At 34.7% G+C, this 21744-nt stretch overlaps 2 protein-coding genes across 5 annotated transcripts in view; one reads left to right on the top strand and one right to left on the bottom strand.

The window, feature by feature from the left end:
• Positions 1-498: 498 nt before the first annotated feature.
• Positions 499-21744, top strand: part of LOC133517879 (CCR4-NOT transcription complex subunit 1) — a 41683-nt gene continuing 20437 nt past the window's right edge. For 2 of the 3 annotated variants that reach the window (XM_061851352.1, XM_061851344.1), the window contains exons 1-4: positions 5510-5861; positions 9861-10082; positions 10658-10841; positions 19089-21603. In XM_061851352.1, the coding sequence (XP_061707336.1) occupies positions 5760-5861; positions 9861-10082; positions 10658-10841; positions 19089-21603 (3023 nt within the window). In that variant the 5' untranslated portion in view covers positions 5510-5759. Of the gene's footprint in view, positions 764-5509; positions 5862-9860; positions 10083-10657; positions 10842-19088; positions 21604-21744 lie in introns of those variants that run through there. The other variant, XM_061851360.1, reaches the window with a different exon arrangement.
• On the bottom strand, positions 2184-3179 carry LOC133517896 (uncharacterized). Of its 2 annotated transcripts, none has more exons than XM_061851372.1 (2): positions 3033-3179; positions 2184-2549 (listed from the first exon to the last, which is right to left on the bottom strand). In XM_061851372.1, the coding sequence occupies exon 2, from the start codon at positions 2416-2418 to the stop codon at positions 2245-2247; it is 174 nt and encodes a 57-aa protein (XP_061707356.1). In that variant the 5' UTR covers positions 2419-2549; positions 3033-3179; the 3' UTR covers positions 2184-2244. The 2 variants fall into 2 exon arrangements, with proteins under 2 accessions (XP_061707356.1, XP_061707363.1); XM_061851379.1 differs by lacking the exon at positions 3033-3179 and adding an exon at positions 2912-2930.

The following is a 21744-nucleotide window of genomic DNA, read 5'->3' as shown; positions in this document are numbered from 1 at the left end:
TACTAGTGCAGCGTCGAGCACTAGTACTTCTACCTTACAATTATTTTTATTACGCCAGGATTTAGTACCTTTAATGTTTAATCTGTTAAGAGGCTGTCAACACCCAATGTCCTTGAAATTGATGTTACTTAAACAGTTTTTTAAGAAAGACCATTTGTTTTAGTCAAGTAAGAAAAATATATGTTCATATTAATTATATTTCAAAGACCGTGGTTGTACCTACTCGATACATGATTGAACAAAATCGGCTCGATAGAAAATAATTGCAAAGATTGGTCTTAAAATCACAATTAAACGGTTTTATGTCTTTATTGTTTTGACTTATGGGTCTGCAATTAAAATCACAATTTCAAAACATTTATATCTAAACCGTGGTTGAGTAAAATATTACACTAATAATCCACTTTTTTTATTTAAATATTTTTCTTATTATTCCCTTGCCTAGGCCCAGTAACATGCGACAGTGCTATCTCATTTACTCCGATACAAATAGACAGTGTGCGCGCTTTAGGTATTGACAGCCTCTTAAGTTCAAATAACTCATAAATCCGAAATTAGCGGGTAGACTAAGAACGAAACGGAAATTTATTTGGTTCCTACATAGGTATTCGTTCAAGGGGTTCGAAGTTGTCAGCATCTCAATAATAGAATAAAATTGAAGAAAGACAAGTTAGCAAAATGTTTAAAACATAGCCATTGTGTTTGACGAAAAAATCGACAGGACTGATCTCAGATACAGAGGTCTCCTTTGTCCCACTAACAGGTAATTAAGTTTTCTCACTTACCCAAGTCCCACAACCAAGTTTCACTGTATTAATGTACAATATTAACAGATCAAAACTAATCCAGGAGAATAAACATGTTGTTAAATAAGCTAAATCCAAAGAAAGTAAAACATAGACTACAGACTTAGGTATATTTGGCACCAAGACAGTTGAACTTTATTTGGAACCATCATAATCTGTGGGTTTTTACGCTCATTCCACATGAATATTCAAATACGCTATGATCATTTTTCTTTAATTTCAGTGTGATTTAGTTACTTTTAAGTATGGTACTTTAGATTTGATCCATATGCTTAAACTACCTAGATAAAATTTTAATATTACTAAATGACTATTTAATTACCCGTTGTGGACCCGACTGGGTCCACACAAAGCGAGCATACGCGCGAGGTAATTTCCTCACGCACAAACCGGCCAGTGTAGACGTGCCTCGGCCGAGGCGGCGCATGCGTTTTCCTCGCCCGGGCGCGCCGCCTCGAAATTGCCTCGCGGGTATGCTCACTCTGTGTGGACCTGGCTATTTTATTATTATTTATGAATGCACAGGCAATTTATAGCTGATACGTGGACATCAATCTCTGCGTCCATGTCAGCTTCACAGAATGTCCTCTCAGTAGTCTAGTCAGTTCTATTGGTGTAGAAAAAGCATTATCTTGAAAAGACCCATTGGCGTTAGTGGTGTAGTTATTTTTATGCTCAAAACCATGTCTCAGTGGCACTAAATTAATTAATTTTGAAGAAATAATAATTATGTAAAAACTTGATTATGAATTCAATCATAAGCTTACAAAGAGGCGGGTCCACACAGAGCGAGCAAACGTGCGAGGAAATTTCCTCATGCACAAACCGGCCCGAGGCATGTCTACACTGGCTTTTTTGTTGTGAAATTGCCTCACACATATGATTGCTCTGTGTGGACCCACCTAATCATATTGAATTTGAACAGAATTATTGCTGATACTGATGACCAACTGCTTAACATGTTTGCTGCAGCACTTGTGTATTAGAAGTAAACCTTTTGACCGCCACTGTTGGCTGTGGCCGACATCTGAAAGACTTGCCAAGGACGCCAACGATGGCTACAGCCGACAGTTTCGCCAATGGAATAGGGACTAACGCGGGACCCCGTAAAGTTCAATTTCGCTTAAATAATCGTGATCACCTGCGTCCGGGGCACGGCATGTTCCTTCATCATCTGGCGTTCAAAAGGTTAACAGATTCACTACCAGCAAGTAGACACTTTTGCTACATAACAGTCAATTAATGTTATCAGCTATGACTGCTACAAGCAAAGCTCATTTTAAACATGGTGTCATTTGAGGGGCTCCATTAAATTATGTAATTATGGTTGTCAATGAAATAAGACACAAGTAAAGGATTGAAATTAATAATTCAAACTTACTTTAAACACACTATATTTGATACAAGTACATTAAGCTACATGTTTCAGAGATGTAGTTCAGGGCCATGATGGTGGGTCACATTCCTTTTTGTTGGGACCATACAAACAAGACTTGTCTCTAAAGTTGGTCATTCTCAATGTCTCCTGGTCGTCCAAAAACTTGCCAATCAAGAAGCCGGTTAATGGAACCGCAAACCAGACATAGCGGGTTGTGATACCAAACAATGCCATTTTAGTTTTGTTTCTGGAAGGCTTTCCACTTCTTGGTGTGACTATAGTCCAGCCAAATAAGAGTCGCGGTGAGAGTCGGGAATGAGATGCTCACCAGGTTCCTTTGCAGGAACTTGAGTATCGCCATATAACTGTAACAACAAAAGTAGTTTTCATAATATATCTGAATAAATATACTTTAAAATTGATAATATTGACATTTAGTGTAATGTGGTCATAACATTAAAAAGTCAAACAATGTACATGTTAAATTACGTTAATAAGTGCATTTCTTTCTTGTAGGTAGGTATGAGGAATAGAAGTAGCGTACTTGACTTCATTATATAATACTGTGCAAGAGACCTAAGAGACTTTAGACATACGATTAATAACAATAGAAATAAAAATTTGGTAAACAGATAATCACTAATACGATATCTGTGCCTTTCTACATTGTAATTAAGAATAAAATCAATTTAAAACGTTCGAAGAATCTAGAATTTTAAGAGGTTACCAATCGTTTTCGCTTGATATAATTTTAATACGAAGGAACAAAGCAAATTAATACAGGTAATTTGTTTTTGTATAAGTTAGGATGTAAATGATATAAACTTATATTCACAAAAATAACTCACTTAACACATGCGAAACTCGCACAGAAAAATCTATAGCTACTGCACTGCAAAAAGCACAACGAAGTAAGTGTGACGTTTATATGATTTTGACATTAATTACAATTTGACGGTTTGGAACTATATTTTTCTGTTAATTCTAAGAAAATAAAGCCCATACTACACAACTGGCAACCAAGCTTTCGACTATCCAAGGTCACACTAAGTTTTGGTCACCGATCATGGGACAGTCATTTAAGAGAAAATTTGGTGTGTTTTTGATATTTTACCGACACCTGTAAAATTTCATCCGCTTTATACCTTAAAAGTTGAATGTCCTATTCATCCTTTATGTTTTGTATGTATTTAATCAAAGCCGCTGCAATTAGTTTCAATATTATAAACAAAATAAAACTATGTTGTTTTGCTCCAATCATGGGATGTATAGCGCCATTAATTTTCAAACTAATAAATATCAATTCAAAATTAAACTCAAGCAGCTCTATTGCTCTTGTTTATGGTAGAACGTGATGTTAAATACTAATTTTACAGGATTTGTGTATACCGTCCCATTACTGGTGCCAGACCATCATGGGGTGTTTACTATATAATCCAAAGAGCATATAATCACTACGTTTTGATATAATCTAGCAAGCCATTTCCGACAGTAGAAAAAAGCGGCAAATTTAAACAATGATTTAACATTAATTATGACATTTCCAAATGACTTATTTATCGCAAATGCCATGCAGAGTTATACTCTAGCAAACCCTTTGTCAGTAGAGTCAGTCCACTACCTAGAACTGGATTACTACCTATCAAACCCCGCCAGGCTAAACCAGTAGTCAATTTTAGTTTTGAGATACAAAGAGAGTGCCACTAGTAGAAACGAAGTTTTGAATGGGGTATTTTTAGGGTTCTGTAGCCAAATGGCAAAAAACGGAATCCTTATTTTGTATGCAGTTAACGTTCTTCTCCTAGTGAGTATTGTATTCTTTGGTCCAGGCTAACTCGCCTGTGATTTTGATAGCGCAGACTGTGCAAGTGTTATTAATTTGACCGTAGTTATGCAGAAAAAGACAAACTCCGATTTTTTATCAATGCTGAAAGCAACTAAATCCACTGAGTTACGGTGTAGTCACTTTGACAAAAATAAGAAGATGGTCGCTTTCTACAGAACCACGGTGAAATTTGAAACGTCATAATTTCATTGAAGTTTGATGTTTGAAATAAATAAATAGTTTAAAAACTCTAGAAAAATACGCTTTCGTGTTCAAAGTCCATTACGTGACCTTTCCGGCCTCATCATTTGACCTTGAAACCTAATCGTGGTCAAAGTTCATTACAAGACATTTTTAACAAATCCAAACACAGCTATGATACGATGTTCTATCATGAAGTTCCAGTTCATATCTTCCGGCTCCATCATCAGATCAGTTCGACAGTACCATATTATTGTATTATCATCAGAACTACATACAGCTGCCAATTTCCATGACGCTACGATCCTTGGAAGATGGTTAAATTAATTACCTTAGATTCCATTACATAGTTAGTTACATACAAGTCGACCTAATAAAAGCGTATTAAATAACACTTGCACAGATGAGCTATCAAAATCACTGCCATGTTAGCTTGGTCTGACTCTAGAAAAAGGCGCGAAATTCCAATTATCTATGGTATGGCAACCCTTCACACCTAGATTTTTAAATTTGCCGCCCGTTTCTACTGACTGATGGAAATAGCTTGCCAAACTTTAAAAGGTGCCTTTGCCCGGTAGCTTAGTTTGTAGCCGTAGTCGTTTAGATGGGGCTCTAATTAAAAATATTAAATAAATTTATATAACCGGTCATACAAGTTTGTTTGTAAACATAGGCGCAAATTTCAAATTTTGTATGGGACGATGAAACTTCGCAGCCAATTTTTTTTAATTTGCTGCATTTTTCTACTGTAGGAAATGGCTTGACAAACTACATACAGTAACAATGTGGGGTGTTAAATCATGTTGATTTTAATGAAGTGAACAATATTATTGGTGATGTTGGCCTTAGGCTTATTGTTATTTCGTAAAAAAACCCTCAAAGAACACACGTTTATTGTAGTAATCCGCCAAAAATCGAGAAAGCTTCAAACGTGTTTGAAGCTTTCGGTTTCGCATTAATGGAACTATGAACCTGGGGGCCTACCGCGAAAATCGAAATTCGCAAATTGCGGGGATCTTTCTCTTTTACTCTCACTAAAACGTAATTAGAGTGACAGAGAAAAATGCCCGCAATTGACGAACTTCGATTTTCACGGTTATAGCCCTGGACTCTTTAACGTTTAGCTTATCGCAAATCAATTATCTTGTTGTAATTCTAAGCATTTTTCTACTGTAGGAAATGGCTTGACAGACTACATATAGTAACAACACCAGTAGTTTTGGCAGGTTGGTACTATTGCTATGTGAGTCGACCAACCGACTGAATGAATGCCTCGCCTCCTTGCGAATGCGAACCTAGCGAAACGAAACGAACGAGACACGAGTGCCTTCGTCATCGTGCAAATTGCAGTACGGAAATTTTTCCAGTGTGGGGTGTTAAATTATGTTGATTTTAATGAAGTGAACAATATTATTGGTGATGTTGGCCTTAGGCTTATTGTTATTTCGTAAAAAAACTCTCAAAGAACACACGTTTATTGTAGTAATCCGCCAAAAATCGAGAAAGCTTCAAACGTGTTTGAAGCTTTCGGTTTCGCATTAATGGAACTATGAACCTGGACTCTTTAACGTTTAGCTTATCGCAAATCAATTATCTTGTCGTAAATCTAAGTAAGAAGAACTTTAAGCAAACTAGTCAAGAGTTAACTAAGGTAAGGCAACTCGTCTAAACCTCTGAACATTTTCTTTGTTTTCTAATGTCGCCATATTGTCATGTACGGAAAGCCACGAGCCCATTTGGTAATAATTCATTTATAACGACTATTCGTACGCTGATTTATTGGGAAAGCAGTTGCAATGTCCTTTTAATGAAACCTATTTTGTGTTGTATCATTGCAATTAGTGACGTAATTGTTCAATCAGGTAAGAGTGCTAAGAAATTGTATAATTCGACCTATAGAGCTAAATCCTATTGCAAAAATATTGTGTTTCCATACATATGTATTGGTCAAGTGCACCTTATAATTTATTTTATTATGAAAACTGTTCTGAGCTATATTTTTCATCTACGATTGAATCAGAAAATCATATGTACTAAACATAATGTTTTGTTCCTTGTATTCGTTTTTACGACTTTGTTTGTGTGCTGATAATCTTCATTGCGAATGCCGTTAATAGGTTGAAAAATGGTTTATCAAATCAATAAAAATACACTGTAAACGAATTATACAACAAAATATTATATATAAAGAAAAACATAACAGAAATTGGTAGACTTGGTTGGTTTACCTTAAATCATACAGTCATTCAGTCATACATAGAATGGCAAAGAACAACCAACTGTCAAACTACAAAAGTGCTACTAAATATGAAATGCAAGTGTTTGCGTACATTTTCTTTTTTGAGATCAAAACTAGTGATGTCATGTTACAACATATTAATAATGTATCAGTTTTGACTGCTTTTCCAAATGTCGTTAGTTTATCTAAATATAAATGTTATTTATACGAGTATTATTGGACTCTATTAGTGCCTTTTGTATCTTAAATTTCCCTTTAGAGCGGACGGATATAATTAAATGAGTTGAAGTCTAGTCAAAGGTCCAACTTTGTTTGTTTACCATAAGGACGAGGTTTGCATGTATCTTTCTATAAATAACCTGTCAAAATGTCCTTATGGCAAGCAACAATGTGGGACTTGCTCAAATGACACAAATAATGAAACATGTAACTGAGGGTACAGTCAGGATCAAGGTCCTTCAATACTTCCCAGGAATAAATCAAGCATTGTAGTTCAATTTGACTGCTAAACATGTGCATCTGTAATAAAGTACAACAATCATTGTTATTTTAATTCGATTGAAAATTATTATTTCTAGTGCAAAAATATGTTTATATTGGTATATCAACTAGTCATATGATCATTTTGTCAAGCCTAAACATAACGTAACAATTTAGGTTTTTACACAAAGTTATCTTGAATATTGAGTAATGATATGATATTAACTGATTATGGAAGAAAAACATAATGGATCATGTAAGCGGGCTTTTTTTGTTATTTGTTATTTATTAAATTTCGCCTGGATTATGGTAATTGCCTCTAAAATTAGTAATTGCTTGGATTATTTGGCCTTTTTACTCTACAATTCAGCACAGAACATGACACTATCTTGACAGCAACATTTTTTCAGTAGTTTTCTTCTTGATTGATTTATATTCATCAAATGAAAAATTACGGTAATATCTTCTTGTCCATACGTGGCCACATTTTCTCATTTGTAGTTCGCCTCTTTTGAAAAGACATGGTATATGTGTTTAAGGCAGAGGTGGGCAAACTAACTTCATGGGGGCCAGAAAGTTTAAGAAATTCAAGAAGAGGGCAAAATTTGCAGCAATAATGTATTTTGATTTCCGATTATTGTGGGCCACAATGCCATATTGGTGAATTAACTTTTTTGTATTGTTATTCTATCCTGTTGTCCAAGGGACAGCACTGACACATTTTGTTCAAATAGATAGTTGATGATTTACTAACATGCTCAGTAGATGACCTTTTATAGAAATGGCATAAAACTACCACAAAAATGCATGTTTGATTACATTAAATACCTTTAATTCAGGATTTCAAGAAGGGTTGTCCAACCAAGGGACAAAAAAACCGTAATGCCATGGTTACACTAGAAAGAGACACTAAGAAGTTTATCCAATCATATACTAATTATTTCATAGGACCTCACTAATACTGTGGTGGTGCTTATAATTCTGTTAGGGATCGGGAATTGAAATTTAATAAAAAAAAAACAAACACAAGTACATTATTTCATTGTCTTGTTAATCCTGAATTCAACATTGTACAAAAAACTTACTTGACTACCATGACTTTTCCATTTTTTTCTAATCAGATTCAAGATGAATGGGTAAGTTGATCTAATTTCAACACCAAGAAAGTTTGAACTCACTAAAGCTTATTTTAATATTCTAGATACTGAAATGACTGAAAACCAGGATGATTAGGTAGTAAATTGGCTAATCAAACCATCATTTTAGTGTCTGGGCTTAAAACATACAACAATACCAATCATTACCCTGCTGCTATAGTTGGGTAAAAACGCCAGTGATTCCCTTTTTTGCGTCAAATAAATGGTTAATGGTTATGTTATACATGTGCTTGCATAGTTTAGAAATAAAAAAGTTTACACTTATATGATTATTTTAAAATGTTGAAGTAAATAATTAATTTTGTTGAAAATGTGTGCTATACAATCAATTCCAAAACTAACATATTTATTGCCACTGCCTAATTTGTATTGATTTAATTAACTATTATAATTTATTTATGACAGTGTTACATAATGTGTGGTGAACCTTGAATAATCTTTAAATGTGTCCTTGAGTGTTGAGAAGTTCACAGTCAACAGTTATTGCAGTTGTAGTTTGTGGGTGAGGTTGCTTGGGTAACTTATTTTGTTGTATGTCAAAGTGTAGATCAGATTAGTCTTGAATAGGTAAGAATTTGGTAATATAATCAGTAATTGTATTATAAAAATAACTCAGCCCATGGAGACATGGGAGATAGACATTTTAAAGAGCTACAACATTAAAACAGTATATTTGTCCATCTAAACTGATAATACTCAAGGTTAGTTCCCGATTCGCTGGATTCCTGTTTCGCAATTCGAGAGTATACGAGAATCTGACCAAACAAGACTCCAGCGTATTGGGAACTAACTTTATTCACAAAACGTAAAGATTTTAAGCAAAAATAGTAATTGTTTTTTTTTTGTTCACCAGTAATAATAGTTTTTTGTTTATACTATGCTAACACTCATTTGAATATCAGTTTTATATTGTTAAGGTATATGTATACCAGTCCTATTTTCGGGCAACAAAGAATTCACAACATATAAAATAATAAAATGTTAAATGTAAATATCATAGTTAAAACTACCTCATTGTCATTCTTAATTTTATGTTGCCTACATGCATGTATTTTACAACATACATTTGCCAAAACGTAACGTAAACGTGTATACTAGGTATGAAAAAAATACTAAGAAATGACAGTATTTAAAGTTCTTGTAGTCTAATAGTAGTTAATAGATATAATATAATATGTACTTACAAATTCATGAAATAGCAAGTTTTTTCGTTATTTCTATTTGTTAAGAGCTTACATCCGGGTTTTTGGTGTGGGAATATTTTCGTGTATTTATAACTTTATTTATTGTTAAATTATTACCAAACTATGAATTAAAAATAGACAGTAAGGTCCAAATGTGCTAGAAATATTAAAATAGTATCGGTTTTTATAGTTAATACCTGTTTTTTGGCTAGAGTAAAACATTCCCACACCAAAAACCCTGATGTATGGTCAAGAAGTTTATGGTTGGGTATTTTACTGAGGCAAACAATTACAGAATATTAATTTGTGCCAAGCAAATATTTTTTTAACTATGAGATACAAATGCTCAGCGAATTATTCATTCCTTTTATTATGTAGTATTTAAAATCATAATTGTGTTTCATACTGACAAAAGAAAATGCTATGCCATTTTACTGCAATTTATGTCTATTAATATGTGTAAGAATGGTTGGAACTGGGCAACCAGAATATATATGAATAAAAAGTTATATATAGTATGCTGTATATAACTTTTTATTCATATTTGTTATGATTATAGTAATCCTTATTATGTTTTTATTTTTAAACAGCTTGTGAACCTATATGGCCTGGAAGCTGAAAATCAACTACTGAGGTGCCTTCTCGCAGAAGCAGCTAAAACCACTTGGGACACTGACAGGTCATCGTCATCCGCGGGCAGTAGTGTTCACGCCTCTCTTCTCTCCCAGCATCTGACTTCATTGTTAAACCACCCCGGCAAAGCAACCGTAGTCTGTTGCTTGGTTGATAACCCACCCCGGTCATTGCAAAAGGTAATCAATAAATGCAAATGCTTAGTTAGATGTAGTTACAGAGCATTCGATTTTATAAGTTGCCCATAAACGCCAATTGTTGTTCAATTATCACCATAGTATTCTTATGCATTATGTTTAATCTTAACAGTGTGACTTTACAGCCTTTTAACGTATCATTTATATTAGGCTTAGAACACAAAAATTCATTATTAAGGATGAATATAATATATATATTATATCATTTATATTTAAGTATCTAATATACTTCGATTTAGTGTAAATAACATTACATTAATATTCTAGTTTTATAAGAAGTATTGAAAAACATTTTGTTAACTGCAGCTGGCTTGGAGGCCAATGGATTTAACAGACAACACACATATATGTAGGTACTAAGATATATTACTACTTGTACCTACACTGCTCTGGACTGTACTGCTCAGGGTGGCAAACGTTAATCTGGAGTCGCCGTACGCACAAATACAAGTTTATTGGGCAACCTGTAACTAGCAATAACTTGAATGCTTTTAAACTAGTTGTATTTAGTTCTTAGCCAGTATTTGTTTATGCTTCTATTGTAATGTTCCTTTCAGATATTAAAGCCATCAAACACTTTACTCACCCGGCTTACAAGATTGCTAAAGCTAACCACTGCCGAGGATGTTGCCTTTTCATTGATTTTGAGGAAGAATTCGTCAAAACCTGAAATTGTATCACTTGCAAAGCAACATTTGAAAAAGAGATTTTTAGAACTCGTGCAGTGCTATCTCGACGCAGGTAAGATGTAGTTATTAACCGTTTTCAAGGTAGGTAGGTAGAAGAATAGTTAGTAGGTTAATTGGAAGGTGATGGTTAACATCGCAGTCTTTTTCTGACAGCTACTAAAGGTACAACTCTAGTTGATTCCCGGCCATGTGAGGTGACCGCAGACGCCGATCGCTGCGTCACAACTGGTTTCTATGAAATACCATTCGAACTCAGCGACACGAAGTCGGGCTTGGCGACGCGTAGCCGAAATACACGTCACCGGGCCCGACCGCAGATTAAGTAGTGCCGCTGAACGTTGTATGCGGTCGGGTTCGAAACTAACACAGCGACATGAAGTCTGGGGTTGCGCCACGTCATCAGGTTTCATTTTGTACCTTATTGTTTTTGTTTTATTGTAATTATTTATATTTAAGCAATTTATCCATCTAATGATAGCATTAACAATGATAACATTACTTTTTCCAATTTGGAGTAAATAATGCTTACTTACATTAGTTGAAATAATCATCAGTATATTCAGTATTAAAAATATATATACATTTTTAAAAGTATATTATTCCCATCTATATTAGCATAACAAGAAATAAATATTTCGTTATTATTCCGGCTTTGAAAAGAGAGAGAAATGTTTATGGTTATCTGCTAGACTAGTATTTATATTTTCTGTGGTATTAGCTTATTAATTATTGAATTTGATTGCAAAAGAGTAATTTTAATGGATTGGTACAACAATAAATAAAAAAAGGTGCTTTAAAGATAGCAGATACAGATACCAATCTCGAACACAACTAGTCTACTATCATGTTCATGACGAATTACAGTTGAATTTAATTTATTTGAAAAAGTTATGACAATAAGACGGATGAAGAATAATAATAATATTCGTACCTAGGGCTGAATCATACTGTTAATTGCCATAGTTACTAGGTACTACAGCAATGTTCTAGCCGACCTATGCATAGTGTGAGATTATGCCTTAGTTGCGGCTATGTGTTTTTATGATTTCATTTGATAAATATAATTTAATAATACAACTTTGGGGAAGAAACTATACTTCTATTTGGCTTAGTAATGAAGTTAATAAGAATCTATGGAAATATCTATGGAAACCATAGAACCTCGATATCTCATTTCCAATTCCCTTGTTAGCTATAAGCTTAATGAATTATGTTAACATTTAAAATTGACTAAGTCCTGTTATTAAAAAAAATAAAAATAGACTACTGGCCGCAAAAATTGCAAAATAGTCAAATTCTGCATTTTTTTATTTTTTCAGCCAACTGTACCGTTGGAGCAATATTTTGATAGTCTAATAATATCATTGTAATGCCAAGTTTTCTAAAAAAAAAAAAAATATGTGCAGAAATAATGCAGGATTTTCGAGTTACAGACTTGTCAAATTCCCTGGCTACCCGGTTATCACATAAATACCTCGTTAATATTTTTCGACCTTTTGTATTTTATATAGCTAAATAGTATGAGATCTTTGAATGTTGGCAGTCATAAATAAATCCCAATAAGTTGATTTAATATAAAAAAAAGAAGCGTACTAAAATTTTAACGTGCAAGTCGCTGAACTGATTGATGAATCCATCCAATAGTCAAGTCTCCTTAATGTTGTCTCCTTAATTATACTACTATATATATAGAAGGTCGAGCGCCATTGACACAGATGAAGGAAATCATGGGATATTGGGAAGGGGTCCGCCCTCGTCAAGCTAAAGCTTAAACCCAATATATATACGTGATTTCTGGAGAAGCGGGGGTGAGGCGTCATGGAGCCGGCAAAGACCCATGGCGCTACTTTGCCTCAGCAGGAACTAACCCACTCTGCTGGGGGATGTCCTTCAGGGCTTCAACGGGGGACTTAATGTTAGATAGAAAAACGTTTGCGGATATTTTAGAAACTAAACAATGGCTTATTAACTGTCTACATAACATACTATATTAGTTATACTATCAACTACTTTTGAAATTGATGCTGATAAATTTCATTCATTTTGTGCAAATTTTGCTGCGAAATACATATGTATGTAAAAAAAATATAAATGGTGTTATATGTCGGTGTCTTTGCACCAAATCTTAATTCATGGGAGTCAAATAATAAAAGCTAGGCCATTTGGTATAGGTATGCTCTCAGAGCAAGCAGGCGAGTCGCGCGACAAGTTTTGGCGCTACGGAACTAGGCGCTAGGGAACATTATACGCGCAAATTATATCGGAAAACTACTATAACAGAGCTGTCCACCGCGCATTGGAGTCTTCCGATCCATATATTTCGCTTAAGACTCCCGAAAAAAACAAGGCTTTGATTCTACCCGAAAAAGTCACGTCTCTGTTAAAACCGTTGGAAAATGTAATTCAATATTCTACCAATGATACTACATTGCACCCAGACGAAAATAATATAATCTTGTCGACCGAAAACCCTTTGTTCCACTAGATAAATAAACAAATTTCACTGCCTTGCACATCGACATTACACCCACAGTAAATTCAATTAGGCTTATACATACATACACATAAATACATGAATACATCATGACTGTTGTGTTATGCACTTACCAACTGACCGGCCGTCAAATTAAAGTACACACCAAAACGTTCCTCTTTATTCAATTGGTTAATATTTATAATTATAAAGGTACAATTGAAAGACCCTAATAGCACAGGATAAAAATATCTGAAATCTTGCTATAATGTTTAACTCTGATGTGACAACCCTATTTCCAAATAAATTTAGCAAATCCTTAGAAATGCAATATCTCCGAATTCCTGCTATTTGAGCTTTTTTTTTGGATTGTTAATCACCATAAGTGTGCATCTACCTAAAGTAAAAAAAAACATTGCTCCAACATAAAGACAAAGTAGAAAAAAATGTTTTTCTAAAAAACATAAATAACTAAATTATTTCATAGGTATAGCACCTACACGTTTTTTTTCTTTTCCATATAGTTAGATGATACTATTTTAGGACCGAAAGTTAAAAAACAGTTTTTCACTAAAATCACAAAAGCTACAATTACTCAAAAACTAAGCGAAAGAGAAATATAGTTTCTTACCCAAAGATGTATTATTTAATTATATTTATCTACAGACATATCATAAACCCTCTATGATGCCTCCAAAATCCGTAAATAATGGCTAACATTACGATAAACTGTTTTGTTACAACAAATTTCTTATCTGTGATGATGATGTAATTGCTTCATAACTGCATCAAAGCGATTTGGTTATACATTCAAATTTGGAACATCACGGAAAAAAAAGCAATTCGATTTTACCTCTATTCTAATATCCGTCGAGATGCCTTTTTGTTCGAAATGAAATGTCAATTGCTAAAATTTTGACATATCTCGCATGTTAGTTTGTATCGAATGATACGGAAATAGGCTCCCGACTCTAACTTGTCTGTGAATTAAAAAAAAAAAAACTACGACAGCGTGACATGCCTGAAAAAAAGTTTTCATTTACCGCCATTTGACGTACAGTTAACTTTTAATTAGTTTTAAGTATACAATGAATATGTTTTGTTTTTAAAGTAACAATTGGAAAAGGTGCGTGTAAAATGAGCGATAAAAATATTTCGGTGACGCCACCACATAACCGCGCAAAGATGCTCAATACTTATTGCTGCTACTGCTTACTGCTGTATTTTGTGTTAGGGAATATATAAAAGAAAGTTTATAATATGTGTGTAGATAAAATAGTGTATGTAACTGTACATAATCAGGCATTAAAACACACTTGCTGACATAAAATTTCAGTATATAAAAGGTGAGGTCCGTTAAAATTGAATTATAGACGAAAGTGGACTACCGTCCCGCAACCGACTTTCCATACAAACGTAGTCCCCACCTTCCTCTGAATATTAACATTATTGAAAAATTTTGACATTAATGAAATGTAGTGTTTTCAAATGGATTATTCATTAGAATTTTAGAATGATAGGTATGTGTCATGCTCAAGCAAAAGGTAACTTATTGTCGGTATTGAGTTATAGCTACCAGCATATTAGAGGACATTCTTAGACAGATTGACTATTAGGCATTTAATCGAATTGAAACTGTAGTGAGACATACTAATTAAAATAATTCTACGGATTACACTCACGTATTTTTAGTCGCGCGAGTGACTAATCCGTAGAATTATTTGAATATTAAGCATTTAGTTCAAAACATGCTCTTTTATATGCGAAATGAATCAGGTCTCTAAGTTTAGGACTTACTTTTTTATGATATTTTAAAAATTTACCATGTAAATGTACATTTTTGAGATATTCGATTTTAAAGTTGGAAAGTTGAAAAAACCAAGTTCTATTGCGCAGTTATGGAGATAGCGGTTTTAAAAGGTTCTTTAATGATTATATTCCTAAACAAATGGCATTTAATCTCTAATATTTAACATATAATTGAGACATTATAAAATAAAGCACGTAGGGTATCAATACGTGAAATATAAATAAAATATTTTTTATGGCATAAATGGACAATTTCTCGGCTAACTTATATCGCCCTTGCACGTCTATAATGTAGGGTGAAAAAAAACACGTAACACAGCCACAATGTTAAATGAACTTTTATTTAAACAAAAAAAAACAATTTCGTTCTTATAAATCATACATAAAATCAACGTTATTAGATGTCAACAAACATTGTACACGTTAGTTTATGCATAAAAATAACCAAAAAGTGTAAAAATAATGTGATGTTGTATTAAAAACATGGCTTCGAAGTTTAGTACTTTGAATACAATTTTTGTATGAAAGTGAGTAACGGTACCACATTGTCGCTATTCGTAATATTATAGAAATAACTATTCCGCATGCATATTATTCTCAAAATGAAAGCTATAATTGCTTATTTCTGCTATAAATATGTAACTTATTAAAACATTCAAATTGGATAAAAGAAACGATTCACTTCGCCAGTTACTAACTAATAATTTTGGGTTAAAGTTTAACTAAATCTTAGGGTACCACATTGTCGCTTTATGTGATCAAGACATATTCTAATAAACTCAATTTAAAATTAAACAACACTTACATAATACAATGTTGTTATACAATTTAAAGCTAGCCTAGGGCCTAGCAGAGGCACTATAGTGCTGACGTCAAGAAATAAAAAGGAAATAATTTTTATAGATACATATATGCATTTATTTCAATAAATATTATACTACGTCGGTGACAAACAAGCATACGGCCTGCCTGATGGTAAGCAGTATCCGTAGCCTATGTACGCCTGCAACTCCAAAGGTGCAAAGGTGTAAAGGTTATATTGGTGCAGTTATGTCTTAATTTTATTTGTGTTACTTTTTATGTCTGTGTGTCGCTAGCGTACGTCTTGCCATTAACTCATAGTAGTTTTAGGTAAGTTTAAAGGTCGTTTTTTTAGTTTTTTATAGTTAGGGTTCCATTAATAGAGGTAAGAATAGAGGTTATTTCAGTTATAGAGGTGGTTAGTGAGTTATTTTGTGAACATTACGTAGATATGAGTTGTAATATTATTTAAATTTATTTTGAATGATTCTACAAAGGATAGATTTTGTCATATTAAAATTGATAAAGGCTTCTTTGCGTCTCACCATTATAATAAATGGTTTATTTTTTTGTTTTTCATGTTACTTACCAAAACTTTAGCTTTCGTTAGTTTCTATAGTTTTAACCACTTAATGAAACTTGAAGTCGTTTAGACACAATCAACCAAATGCGTAATTTGTGGGTAGAGTAAAAATTAATAAAAGAAGAGTTTATAGAGGTCATACATTGACGTTATTTCAGATACAGAGGTCAATTCCTATAACATTCTAAAAAAACAATTGAACTAATGTATTCTTGTGAATATAGTCCCAATACTCCTGAATACCTTAAAAAGCGGTTTAGTTTTCTTACGTCTGTCAGGTGTTCTCAGAATCTCCTTCTTGCTCCTCCTCGTTCGTCTACTAAATTCTACCTCAAATCCTTTACTTTCCAGTCTGTAAGGATGTGGAATGCTTTGCCCATTGACATAAGACGTGCTCAATCCCTACCCATTTTTAAAACACGTCTAAAAGAACACTATTTATCTCTCTCTTAGTCATGCTCCTTACACTCATATCTTTTTCTTACCTGGTCATTATTTTTCTCTTGCTTGATTACTCATTATGTATTTATGTATTTTGTGTAGGTATATGTAGTGTATTATTGTTGCCTATATAATATATGTAGTTTATGTAGTTTATTTCTCATTGTTTGTAGTTTCTATTTACTTATTTTATAAACTTTACACTTATGTGGTTTTGCACTGCCCAATAACTTTATTTCTAGCCACTGAATCGCTATCTGAAGGTTGTCTGGAAGAGATCGCTTTTTAGCGATAAGTCCGCCTGTTGTTACCTACTTACTTATGTCCTTTTTTTTTTTTTTTGTAACATGTATGTTTCTTTGTAGTGCACAATAAGGTATTTTATTATTATTATTATTATTATAGTCTCAGTAAAAGAGGTAAATACACTCTTTGTCTCAATTATAGAGGTAAATGTGACTATAAAATCCAAAATACTAATCTCAGTTATAGAGGTTTGTTTTGTCTCACTAACAGAGGTAATTCAATGCTAAAGTGTCGGGACCGCACCATGAGTCCCAGCTATAGAGGTTTCTCACTTATCCAGGTCCCACTTAACCAAGTTTCACTGTATTTGTTTTTCGTAAACAATTGATAAAGTATGACCCATTGCAAAAAAAAACTTATGCATAAATAAATGACGTAAAATTTCCTACAAGAAACACGTGGAACACTTTTCGCTAGGATCATTATTTAAAAAGATATTAAATCGAGAAAGTTAATTATAATCAATAATTAAAGTCCCTTTTTAGTTTTTTCGTAAATAACTCGTAAACTGGCACATTGCAAAAATAAATATACATAAAATGTTTAACATATGGTAAAAAAAATCGTATTTATAAGTAATCTGCATACAATTGCCTATAAGAAGATTTCATAAAAATTTTCGCTAGGATCATTATTCAAAAAGATATAAACTATTCAAAGAGACTAGTATTTGACATATGTGGCAGCAATGCAGTCGGTAGTAATGCCGCGCTGCAAAACTGCAGCAGTAATGATCGTGAAGTTTGAATTCGTACCGTCACATTTATTTATATCGTTCCTTCTTAATAAGAAGTTTAGTTACGACTGGGGTACTTGATTGTCGATCGTACGGATGATCGACAATGAGGTACCCTAGTCATTAAACTTTAAGCGTGTTTTTTTTTCAAGTTACCGCTGGAAATTGCATTTTTTGTACAATACACATAATTATTTTAAGTGTCTAGAGACGTGTTTCTGAACAAAACAAAATTTCGTAAATTTCGACTTGATTTATAAAATCATCGATATCTCGGAATCCATAAGCGACAATGTGGTACTTTTTGGTTGAGAATTACACACACAATTTATAAACAATTCGGCCGAATATTCGGTTCGGTAAGATAGGCGACGACAGTGTCTGTAGCTATTGAACTCACTCTACTTTATATTATTAGGATTCAAAAACGAGCGAGCGAGCTGTGCGCGTCGCAGTTCATCTCGCTCGCACTGATAAGTATATCACGAGAAATCTATACTGTCTACATACCTATCCACTGTGAACCCAGTTACATTAACTGACAGACTGTCTGAGTAGTTACAATAACTGGGTTTACAGTCCTCGATCATAACAACAAACTCAATTTAACACCAATCCATGAGTCTACCAATCCATAGTCTCACCTTCATATGTACGAGTATTGTTAATCTGTGTCCTAACTCGCAACTTACATATAGATAGCTTTATAATATTCCTAAATAAATACATATTACATAATAATTCTTAATGCCCAGAGTGCTCATTTTTTGAGCTCTTAACGCTTAACTCAGGCCTTCGAGGTTCGGGTGGCTTGAGCTTTCAATAGGCCCGAGTCTTAGACTTACTCTTGAGAGCTCATAAAAAACTTAAGTCGTTGTGGTTCTGAGTTTAGAACCAAGACACACAGTTTAAGTTATACAGTTGTATTTCAGCTCAAACCCTCAACGTTCGTGTCTTCAAATTTCGAACGTCGTCAAGGTTTGCGACTCTATAAGGTTTGAAAGTCTTTAAGACTAACAACACTAAATGAATCATAGAAGTTAAATCATTTATCTTGTGTAAATTTCAACTGATACAGCTGTTGATAAGAAGTTCGCCGTTATATGTATATTATTTATTTATATATATGTGTATCGTATTTATCTTTCAGAGCGAGGACATCAAGTAGAACGTGCAGGCCTTCAGGAATGCAGCCCTGAAGTTTTGCAAAATCTTCTGACTAGTCTCGCTCACGAAAATTTTCGTTTGGCAGCTGTGACTAAGGACTTGTTTCTAAAACGATTACGAAGTGACTTTCCGCGCGAAGTAGTGCCCATAGTACTCGCGCCATTGCTGTATCCCGACGATACACAGACACCCCTAGAGGAGATGACCACGGCCGACGACATGACCGCAGCCATGATGGACAACTCATTCGCAGATATAATCCGAGATATCGGCTACAGCTTCACCGCATCCGTCGAGGAATGCAAAAACAACATGTTAAACTTCGGTGCTCGAGAGCCCACTGCGATAGACGTGGCTAGGGTTATTTCGATGATGGTTCGATATCACGCTACGGCCGAGGGCCCGCAAATACAAACACCAGGAAATTTTTGGATGGGACACGAAGCCAAAAAGGATCTAATTACACATGGACATGGGGAATCTTGGAACGCTGAAGTTTTTGTTCAGACTCTTAAAGAGCTGGCTTCTAACCTAAACTGGAAAGAAGTAATTCTACAACTCGACCATCCCGAGTTTATTGTTCCAGATAGACAAGGCCTTAATTTGTTATTCACAATCCTAAGATTGGGCCTTCAGAGTGCAGGATATCCCGCAAATATTTTTCCTGTTGAATATCTTTGTCGTAGATGGACTAATCTAGAGGGCCAGCTTAGCTTGATCAGTAATATCCTCAAACATCCAGATATATTCAGTTTTGCAGACCACCCATTTCATCCAGTATCAATTGATTTATTAAAATCACCTCCAGAGACAGATAACAAAGAAATAGCTACTTGGCGTTGTTTATACTTGGTAGAACTGTTACTGTATGCCGCTGACCGCGACTATTATGTCCAAGTGCATGAGTTATTCAAGTTTCCTTTGCAGCATTGTCCTGACATCTTGCTACTGGCTTTACTGCAAATAAGTCCACCAATAACTGTCTTTAGACAAGAGTTATTGACAACGCTGATACCGATTTTCTTGGGTAACCATCCGAATTCAGCAATAATATTACACCATGCTTGGCATACACAGAATCCTAACATAAAGCACATAATAATGCATGCTATGGCCGATTGGTACATAAGAGGTGAGAGTGACCAATCAAAGCTATCCCGAATCTTAGATGTGGCACAAGATCTTAAAGCCTTATCTCTTTTATTGAATGTACAATCATTTCCATTCGTTATTGACTTGGCCTGTTTGGCCTCTCGACGTGAATATTTAAAGCTCGACAAATGGCTGACTGACAAAATAAGAGACCATGGAGAGACATTTGTTTCGGCTATGGTGAAGTTTTTACAAAGAAGATGTCCACAGGTTATTGGGAAAGGACCGGAAGAGCAGCTTCCGAAGGCTGCGCAGCTACCGCACGAAACTATCGCTACTATGTTAGCTTGCTTGCAGCTCTGTAGTCCCAACGTTCAACCTGACTTACAAGAAGCAATCTACAATGTGATTAGTAGTTGTCAGACGTTGATACTTAGCAAGACGCGTCAAAACATTGCGGGTATAGCTCGACCAACTCACACACGGGTATTGGAAACTCCCTTCAATCCTGCTGGCTTGGGCGGTCAGTTATTTACCCCGCATGTTGATTCCATAGCAACTTTGACCCCAACCGTCGCGAGTATGAACTTAGGCGCTCCGGCAAACTCGGCTTTTGCTATGCCCGGTAATCTCGGTCCTCTAGTTACTACTCCGGGATCTCCTTCTCGGCTTATGGGTGCTGGACCTAATAGTCCTTTCACAATGATGCCCTTACAGCACAACACGAACGTGGCTAACATGGGAGCATTGGCTAGAATGGGCCAAGCGCCTGCAATGGACAAACCGCGTATTCCAGATCCCATACATTTTCCGGAAATGATGCAGAATGTTTCCAAAGAAATTGAGGATGAAGCCAATGGATATTTTCAAAGAATCTACAACCATCCACCTCATCCAACGTTGTCCATAGATGAAGTACTTGATATGTTGAAGAAATTCCAAGAATCTCCAAACAAAAGAGAACGGGAAGTATTTTCATGTATGCTACGTAACCTGTTTGAAGAGTACAAGTTTTTCCCTCAATATCCAGACAAGGAATTGCACATTACTGCTCAACTTTTTGGAGGAATCATAGAAAAAGGACTAGTACCAAGCTACGTTTCGCTGGGATTAGCTTTACGATTTGTGCTTGAAGCTCTGAGGAAACCAGAGGGATCCAAAATGTACTACTTCGGTATAGCTGCTCTGGATAGATTTAAATCTCGTCTTAAAGACTATCACAAATATTGCGAGCATGTTAGAGCTATACCTCATTTTTGCGAGTTCCCTCCACACTTGATAGAATACATCGAGTTCGGATTGCAAAGCCAAGAGCCTCCTACTAAACCACAGGGAGCTGTGCTGCCCACGAGCCTGGCGGCCATGCTGACTCAGAGTGCAGTGGTCACTGTGTCTGCCCCTTACAGGTTACTTTCAATTTATTATTTTGAACATGTTACTACCTGCCCTGTGTTATGCATGTTGCTAATAATGTTCATATTCACAAAAGGAAGGCTACTGGCCTATTAATACAATTTCCTTGAAATGATTAATGCTATGTTACTTTG

The sequence above is a fragment of the Cydia pomonella genome, chromosome 1, assembly GCF_033807575.1.
Source record: "Cydia pomonella isolate Wapato2018A chromosome 1, ilCydPomo1, whole genome shotgun sequence".
Taxonomy (NCBI): Eukaryota; Metazoa; Arthropoda; class Insecta; order Lepidoptera; family Tortricidae; genus Cydia; species Cydia pomonella.
The sequence above is the reverse complement of the archived record's forward strand: the minus strand, read 5'-3'. Positions and strand labels throughout refer to the sequence as shown.